We start from the raw sequence: 9,467 nt of genomic DNA, 5'->3' as shown, positions 1-9,467 counted from the left end.
TTCAGTTAACAGTAGTATACCATGTCAATTTGCTCGTTTTCTCTGTATTATGATTATGTAAGACTTTATCACCGAGGAAGATCAGTAAGACAAAATAGGACCTGACTATATTGTTTCTACATCTTTCATGAATCTAAATCTATTTTGACATAAAATTGGTCAAATATAGTAAAGAAATCAGATTCAGTTCAGTTCAGTTCAGTTCAGTCGCTCAGTCGTGTCCGACTCTCCGCGACCCCATGAATCACAGCACGCCAGGCCTCCCTGTCCATCACCAACTCCCGGAGTTCACTCAAACTCATGTCCACAGAGTCAGTGATGCCATCCAGCCATCTCATTCTCTGTCGTCCCCTTCTCCTCCCGCCCCCAACCTTTCCTAGCATCAGAGTCTTTTCCAGTGAGTCAACTCGTCGCATGAGGTGGCCAAAGTATTGCAGTTTCAGCTTTAGCATCAGTCCCTCCAATGAACATCCAGGATTGATCTCCTTTAGAATGGACTGGTTGGATCTCCTTGCAGTATAAGGGACTCTCAAGAGTCTTCTCCAACACCACAGTTCAAAAGCATCGATTCTTTGGCGATCAGCTTTCTTCACAGTCCCACTCTCACATCCATACATGACCACGGGAAAAACCATTGCCTTGACTAGACGGACCTTGGTTGGCAAAGTAATGTCTCTGCTTTTTAATATACTAAAGAAATCAGATTAGTGGTCTCCAAATGCTAGGAGAAGGGGAACGAATTGATTACAAAACAGCAGAAGGGAAATTGGGGGAGTTAAAGAAATATCCTTTATTTTCACTGTGGTGGTGCTTACACAATTACAATAAGCTTGTCTAAATTTATAGAACTATACAACTATGAAAGTTGAGTTATACTGTATACAAATTATAATTTAATAAGCGTAAGAAATAATTTCAAAATTCAGTCATCCTTTTTAATAGTTGTATTATCTAAACCCAGTTCTGTTGTTATTTACCTCTGGTTTAAAAAAAAAAAAAGCATTTTTTTTTTCAATTTAGAACAACGGGATTGATAAGCTCTAGATCTGAATTTTACTGAATAACTTTTAGTGGATGTAACAACCCAGAGTTGTGACTCTATACAATTAAAAAGATATGCAGGCATTTCTGAATCCCTAAAGGAAAATTATCTCCAAAATGTATTTAAAGTAAACATGTTATTTTATGGTCTTTTTGGCCTTTTGATAATTAATAATTCAGCTGTTGGATTAGATATTCCTATAACTGAGTGTAAACTGTTCATCAGGAAAATACTATCATCACCTCTGTTTGAAAGTTCTGGCTTGCTATTAAAGTCGTAACTGACGTAATTTAAGTATAATCTTGAACATAAAATGGTGGCATACTATGTTTAGTAAAATGATTCTTGCATTTAGAATGTTATTTCCTTAAAAGAGACCTGGGCTCGATCCCTGGGTTGGGAAGATACCCTGGAGAAGGCAAAGGTCACCAACTCCAGTATTCTGGCCTGGAGAATTCCATGGACTGTATAGTCCCTGGGGTTGCAAAGAGTCAGACACAACTGAGCAACTTTCACTTTCACTTTCCTTAGAAGAAACTGCAATGTCTTGATGCAGAACAAATATTCTCATAATATTTTAGGTTTTCTTGTCCTGGGCAAGTGAGATAAGAGTTGTTCTTGTCCAGACATTTATATTGATCACAGCCTGAGGTATCTTTTAAAGCATGCTATATGGCACCCAACAACTTGAGTCTCTTCAAGGACAAAAGGCAGACCAGAAGACTTCAGTCTCCTTTGAAATACTGGTAAATGGAGACTTGTTATTCTCTCTTTAACAGTATAAAGTTTCCAAAAAACAAAAGATCCCCCGAACAAAAAACACTTTGTTCAGTGACCAGGGGAAGTTCACATGTGCGTCTTAGTTGCTGTTTTCCACGTGTAGGTTAAATTCAGTAGCTCTTTCTTGTCATTGTCCAAAGTGCCGGGTTACTTTGCCCACAACATACGGGGCAGTGACACCAGGGAGACTAGAGACTGCTCTTCCTATTTTTCTCTCTCTTTTAATACCCCTATTATGTTAAATACAGAGTATTTTTCTTACCTCTCGTTCAAGTTGAGTAATATGTTCTTTTTTAATCTTTATGGAACTTCTAATTCACACATCTAACATTCCCTTTACTGGCTAGGTAAAACATGAAAAAATTGCAGCCTGCTGTAATTCATAGGAAGTCTCTTCTGCTTTTAATCTCTGCTGACGCACATATATAAAAGGAGAGATCTAGTGTGTGCAACATGAAGACATTTCAGTTCTAAACTTCAATTTACTTTTCCTCAAATGTCCTGCACCAGAAGGACTGGTGTACTGCAGACACCTCTGGTTGTAGTTATGTAAGTAATTCAAAGAGCTACTGCAAGAGTAATATTCACTATATTATAATGATAGAGCACTTTCTGTGCTCATCAGATTGTGTATTCTCCGATTAAGTTGGAACTGAACACTGCTACACTCAAAGTTTCCTTTCTAAATCCTATCTTTCTCCACAGCTATAAAAGGCAAGTTAGATTAGGGTGGCAAATGTAAGCCTACACCAAACCTGAAGGCAGATTATCTTAATATTTTATCCCTGACATCTAAGAGGCAGGGAGTGTCAGTTCCTTACTTAAAGAATTTTTATATTAGAAATTCTAAACAGTGTGTCATGGTTACTCAGTGGTAGTATTTGAATTTGAATTCAGGTCTTTCAACTGCCAGAACTTTTTCTAGAAATAAGTGAAGGAGATTCATTAATTAGGGAGATAATAACTGATTAAATATTACCCTACTTCAAAGCCTCCAGTATCACCCACTTACCTTATTTAACATAGAATTTAAGGCATTGCTCCACGTGGACTCAACTTCACTCCAATGAGCCTTCTTTTATTTTCTCTAGTTTTATTGAGATATAGTTGATACATAACATTGTGTAAGGTCGGGGTTCCAAAACTGTCCCAATACTCATCTGGGAGCTATGCAAACATACCATTGCCCAGATCTCATATATTCAACAATTGATTCACAGCCTTGGTGTTGATAACCAACACTGATAAAAGGTCTCCAGCTGATGTCAGTTCCTGGTGGGGACTTTGTACTGTAATCCTATAAGACATTCCTACTGGGAGAAACTTGTTAAAAGATACAGGAGAAGCTCTCTTATTTCTGACAACTCAATGTAATATATCTACAACTAACTCAACATAAAAAGTTTAAATTTAAACTTTAAGGAGAGTTTAAATTTACAATAAATCTTGAGTCTACAGTGCTCTGTCGTGAAATAGAGGCTCTCAGCATGTGTATAATTATAGTTCACAAGACTCTCCTGACTTTGATTCTCTTGTTCTCTCCAACTCAATAGCCTGAAAAGTTTCCACATCTCTTCTCTATCTTAAGATCTATCATTTTTTTGTATTTCTTTCTCCTCTCCTCATAGCTCTGGGTTCATCAGATAAAATTGTTCCAGACCTCCCATAGAGAGATGATCTGTGTGGGATCTTTGTGAGGAAGAATACAGAAAACCTCAGAGTCTTATCTGCTGGGGACCATGTTTCCCCCAACAAGGTTCCTCACCAACGGCCCAATAAAGGATACTGCTGAGCTGGGGGACGTGGTTGAGAAGAAAAGGAGACAGAAACAGGCGCGGTCCCTGGAGCTACTGCCCTTGCTTTCTACCACCTTCTCTGCGTCAGGTAGGTCAGGTGGGGATGCTATGGAGGCAGCCCTGGTGTGTCACACTGCAGTGAGGACCGCTCCAGGTCAGTCCTTCCTGAAATAACTGTTTCTATTTTCCGAGAAAAAACTGAACTTTCTAAGTGCGTACTTCTTTAAATGCAGCCAGGCTCCTTGCCGGCTGAGCCAAAGGTTGGTTCCTTCTTAAGTGGACAAAGAGGACCTGTTCTAGCATTTCTCCCAAGTCTGTACAAGGCCTTTGTTCACGTGTGTGTCATGCTGACTCTGTGGGTTAAGGGAAGACAGAAGGGAATAGCCCACTATAATTAGGAATCTGTGGGGCTGGAGGGGTTTCTATAGCATAGGAAACTTTCATCTAGAAATAGAAATTTGTCTCTGTGTTATAAACATGTCAAAGTTTCCTTCCACAGACTTGACAAAATGTCTCTCTTCTTATGGATCAGAGCTCTTTTCATCATTGCCTTGGTATTTCCTCTTTATTCTGGTGAGTGAATTTTCCAATGCAAGGTGAAATATTCTACATATCTTAGAAAATGTGGGAAACAACTTCTCTATTCTAGGAATGAAGGAGGTTGTTTTTCTACTGGGCTTGCAAATCTTAAACTGATAAAGTGAAAAAGGGCATATTACAAATATCTTTTGAAAAAGGCATCAGTGGGTTGCTTTTTCTTATTTCCCATTTTGGACAAGTAGAGACAGGGTAGAGCAGGTTAGAGTGGGCACTAGAATTTTGCTCTTTGTCTACAACTATTGAACATGACCTATATATATTTTTTCTTTCTGGCGGTCAGATTGTTAAAGGCAAACCTGGGGGGAGAAATGATCTTTTCTAGATCTGGTATTGCTTGATATTCTGATTTTTTTATCACCCAATCTGAATCCCTTATGATACCTTCAAAGAAAGCTGTTTGGAATTCAAAAATACGTCACATTAATTTTCACAGAGTTAAAATAATTGAATAATAAATAATAACAAAATATTTCCAAATTTGGTATTGTTTTATGAATTTTTTTGTGATGCTAAAGCTGAAACTCCAAAACTTTGGCCACCTCACGTGAAGAGTTGACTCACTGGAAGAGACTCTGATGCTGGGAAAGATTGGGGGCGGGAGGAGAAGGGGACAACAGAGAATGAGATGGCTGGATGGCATCACTGACTCGATGGACATGAGTTTGAGTGAACTCCAGGAGTTGGTGATGGACAGGGAGGCCTGGCGTGCTGTGATTCATGGGGTCGCAAAGAGTTGGACACGACTGAGCGACTGAACTGAACTGAATACAGATGCAGGCTGAAAAAGATAAGCAATTAACTTTCATGTAATTCATGTAATTCCTGAACTGAAGTGACAGGAAAGTCTTGCTTCATTAGTTGTGGAGTCTCTAATATTTAATGTGCACATGTTTATGCTACTAATAAATATGGGCCTTGTTTACTAAAACTGATTCTTCTCTCCCCTTTCCCTTTCTCATCCTCTTCCTCCTTTTTCTCCCTCTCCACTCCTATTTCTTTCTTCTCCTCCTCTTCCCTTTCTCCTCCCTTTCCATCTTCCTTTCCCTCTCCTCCCTTGTCCCTTCCCCTACTCCTCCTTCATTTTAAACTTTCTTTTTTTACCTATGTGTTGGTTGCAGAAATTTATTTTGAACCTGATTTCAGATTTCCGGTAAGTTAATACAGATGCCGAAGAATTGATGCTTTTGAATTGTGGTGCTGGAGAAGACTTCAGAGTCCCTTGGACTGCAAGGAGATCCAACCAGTCCATTCTAGAGGAGATCAATCCTGGGTGTTCATTGGAAGGACTGATGCTAAAACTGAAACTCCAATACTTAGGCCACCTCATGCGACGAGCTGACTCACTGGAAAAGACTCTGATGCTGGGAGGGTTGGGGGCGGGAGGAGACGGGGACGACAGAGAATGAGATGGCTGGATGGCATCACCGACTTGATGGACATGAGTTTGAGTGAACTCCGGGAGTTGGTGATGGACAGGGAGGCCTGGCGTGCTGTGATTTATGGGGTCGCAAAGAGTTGGACATGACTGAGCGACTGAACTGAACTGAATACAGATGCAGGCTGAAAAAGATAAGCAATTAACTTTCATATATTATAAATTTTAACAGCAAAATTCATCAAAAATTGTGCATCAGAGAAGTCTTTCCAAAACTAAAAAGATAGTATTACAACTGGAAAAGGAAATGGCAACCCACTCCAGTATTCTTGCCTGGAGAATCCCAGGGACGGGAGAGCCTGATGGGCTGCTGTCTATGGGGTCGCACAGAGTCGGACATGACTGAAGCAACTTAGCAGCAGCAGCAATATTACAACAAGGTCAAAAAATAGAAACTTAGCCATACAAAGCTATCTGTCATTATCTAGACAACATAAAAATGTGCATATCCTGTTACACAAAAATTTAATTAATGGGCATAAATGTTGCTTCATACAAGCATCTGAGAAAGGTTGAAGGTGTTTAGAGTAGTAGTGTTCATCTTAGCATAACAAAGGAAAAAAAGAATCAACCTAAATATATATTTAAGATGAAAATTTCTATAGATCCACATAGTATGATATTACATAAAGGTGAAAAAAAAACCTATAGCTCTAAATATCTGAATAAACAGAGTTACACATTTAAAAAGTAGATGATGTAAGCAGATACACAGTATTTTTTATGTCAATTACCAAAACTGTCAACAGTAAACAAACTGCATTCGTATCTTCTGTATATCTATATATATATAGATATATATAGATAGATAGATATAGATACACACACACACACATATACACACACATGCACAAACACATAGATTTAGTTGGAATTATCAAGAAAGGGAATGAGAAAAAGAACAATCTAATTTCATGGTTTCTTCTTGAGTTCAAAAAAAATAAAATAAAAATAAATGAATAATTTTTTAAAAAACCTAAATATAAAATATATTTCCAATTTTCATGCATGGCACTTCAAATCAAGATTAAACAAATTTTACTCAGACTTTCATTCCCTGATGAATTTTATGTTGTCTCTACATTTAACAGCCAGACTGTAAACTGTATACAGAAGTTTGCACCAGAGAATACGATCCAATCTGTGCAAGTGACGCAAAAACCTACAGCAATGAATGTACTTTCTGCAATGAAAAGATGTAAGTACACGATAGTAAATATTTGGTCTTCCAAGGTATGAAGAAATCATCACAAGGTGATGGTAAATCTGTGTTGCTGATCGTACCAAGGCACAATGTATATATAAAAAATAACTGTAAGATCACTGTAAAATATTAGGGTCCACTCTTGTTTCTTTCCCTGAAGTTCTTGTTTCTGAAAGTAATTTTGTGTTTGAGCTATCAATAACTTTGATTGATATTGTGCAAATAGGTAAACAATTAATTTAACTTAATTATGAGTTACTAATGGCAGACTAACAACCAATATAATGTAATTCCAAAGCCCAGATGCAGAATGATAGCTCTCTGTGGTGGTCATGTGATTGATCCTTGCAGACTTCCAGCTAAAGGCAGCATAATTGTTCAAGAACCAAATGGACCACTGAATTTAGAAATTTATCTAATCAGCCCATTCGTGTTAGAAAGGGACTCCTGTCAAGGTTGACTATGTCTCAAAAACTCTTACGTGTGTGTTAGTCATTCAGTTGTGTCCGACCCTTTACGATCCCATGTACTGTAGCCTGCCAGCTTCCTCTGTCCATGCAATTTTCCAGACGATACTGGAGTGGTTGCCATTCCCTTCTCCAGGGGATCTTTCCGACCAAGGAATCAAACTTGGGTCTCCTACAGTGCAGGCAGATGCTTTACCATCTGAGCCACTATAACAGCCTCCAAATCTTCCCTGGAGAGCGGGGTACTCTAGAGCACCTCTCTCTAATCTCCCTTTCTGCCTCCTTCCTCTAAGGGTGCAGTCTAAAGGTTCAGCCAGCCTTTCTACCTCCTGCCTCATTGACTCTTATGGGGTATTTCCTCTCACAAATCTTTGCACATTTAATCCCCAAAGAGGCATGTGTTTCTGGAGGACTGCTGAGATAGTCTCCAATCTCTCCTCCCTCCAATCTGGGTGGGTCCCAAACCTGAATCGGGACTGAGAGCACAGGAAGAGTCAAGTGGGCCCACGCGGGGACAGGACATGTGCCAGGCCCTAGGAGCAAGCAGAGTCCAGTTGCTTCTGCAAGTGGAACACAGCCACTCTATTTTGTTCCATTTTCAAATCCTCCTAATTAAAAAGATTTTTGGAGGTTTTATGTTTAACATCCAAACTCTATCAGTTCAGTTCAGTTCAGTTCAGTCGCTCAGTCGTGTCCGACTCTCCACGACCCCATGAACCACAGCACGCCAGGCCTCCCTGTCCATCACCAACTCTCGGAGTTCACTCAAACTCATGTCCAAACTCTATACTGCATGCATATTATCTACCTTTCTGTACCACAGAAATGACTCCAATCTGTACAATCATCTACGGTAGAACTTACAGCATTGAGTGTAATTTTGTCAGTGATACTACACTGGGAGTTTAAAATATTCCTTTTTAAATAAAAGTTTATGGTGGAGTAATTTTAGATTTATACCAAAATTTCAAAGATAGTACCAAGTTTTTGTATCCTTTATCCAGTTTCTCCTGAATTAACTCCTTATGGAAACCTGGCACACATGTCAAAAGTAACAAATTAACTTTGGTTTATCAGTATTAACTAATCTACAGGATTTGTTTGGACTGCACCAGTTTTTCCATTAATATCCTTTTTAATTTTTTTAAGTGTAATGTACTTTATTTCTTCCTTAAAATTCTAATTGTTTCCTCTCTTTCTTTATAGGAATAATGATGCCGATATTTATTTTCAACATTTTGGTGAATGTGAATATTGATGAAGCAGTTCATAATTTGGTTTTTATTGTAATTACATTTTGTGATGCATTCTACAGGCAATCAGAGTCTTCTCAATCAGAGCTGACCAGGTCAATTCTATGAAACAAGAGCTATTGATATAATATAGAGCATTCAGATGCTTTCTAAAACTAATTTTTTATGATTTCAGGATTTTCATTCTTTGTGTTCAATTTATTCAATGGTAGTCTGAAAAACTAATGTCACTTGCATGCTTGATAATATAAAAGCTAGTGTAATTTAAAATAATAAATATTTCACTCATTAAAATGTTAATAATGGTGTTATCTTTATTAACACCCCTTATCTTTCAATAAGGGGTTAGGATATGTGCATACATTTGGTAACTATAATCAAATATTTTTCAATATTTTCAAAGATGAAAATTTGAACTATTTCAAAATTATTTGGTATTTACAAAAGTATAAACTGTTTGTCTCCTTTCTATCCTATTGAATCAAATTCTCCAAGAAAAAGGGACTAGGAAGTTGAATTCTAATAAGCACTTAAGATTAATGTTATGACCACAAATGTTAAACAATAAGAACCTTAATTAGTTAAATAATTAATTAGAACTTAAGTTCTATAATTGAATTAGTTGAAAAATCTATTCAAAGATAGCACAGGATTTCTGAAGCTTGGGAAAAAATTTACATGTTATTTTCTTTCTCTTTCATAAATAAGCCAAAAGGTAGTTGAGTGATATTTAAATGCTAGATGAGACTGCTTTCCTCAACCTAGGCTATCCATTTCTACTCTAAGTTAGTCTAAGTCTGATGATGGCTTTCCACTACTTTCCATCTCCCACTAACAAGAAGCAGACATTGACTAAGGGGCCCACTGCTCATTTAAAGCTTTATTATAGT

The 9,467-nt window shown here is 37.8% G+C and overlaps 1 protein-coding gene across 1 annotated transcript; it reads left to right on the top strand.

The window, feature by feature from the left end:
- The first annotated feature begins 3,564 nt into the window (after positions 1–3,564).
- LOC129559413 (acrosin inhibitor 1) lies at positions 3,565–8,871 on the top strand. Its single transcript, XM_055431148.2, has 5 exons — positions 3,565–3,706; positions 4,118–4,191; positions 5,337–5,368; positions 6,745–6,851; positions 8,531–8,871. The coding sequence occupies exons 2-5, from the start codon at positions 4,128–4,130 to the stop codon at positions 8,580–8,582; spliced, it is 255 nt and encodes an 84-aa protein (XP_055287123.1). The 5' UTR covers positions 3,565–3,706; positions 4,118–4,127; the 3' UTR covers positions 8,583–8,871.
- The last annotated feature ends 596 nt before the right edge of the window (positions 8,872–9,467 follow it).

Source organism: Moschus berezovskii, chromosome 8 (genome assembly GCF_049115385.1).
Source record: "Moschus berezovskii isolate FMDL1 chromosome 8, NW_MosBer_1.0, whole genome shotgun sequence".
Lineage (NCBI taxonomy): Eukaryota > Metazoa > Chordata > Mammalia > Artiodactyla > Moschidae > Moschus > Moschus berezovskii.
This window is presented reverse-complemented; position numbering and strand designations above follow the sequence as displayed.

What these genes read in the sequence shown, in the direction of transcription:
- LOC129559413 (XM_055431148.2), top strand. Translation starts at nt 4,128, where the DNA reads ATGTCTCTCTTCTTATGGATCAGAGCTCTTTTCATCATTGCCTTGGTA. An exon ending in GGTATTTCCTCTTTATTCTG is followed by an intron (nt 4,192 to 5,336) that starts GTGAGTGAATTT and finishes TGTTGGTTGCAG; the next exon opens with AAATTTATTTTGAACCTGAT. An exon ending in ACTTTCTGCAATGAAAAGAT is followed by an intron (nt 6,852 to 8,530) that starts GTAAGTACACGA and finishes CTTTCTTTATAG; the next exon opens with GAATAATGATGCCGATATTT.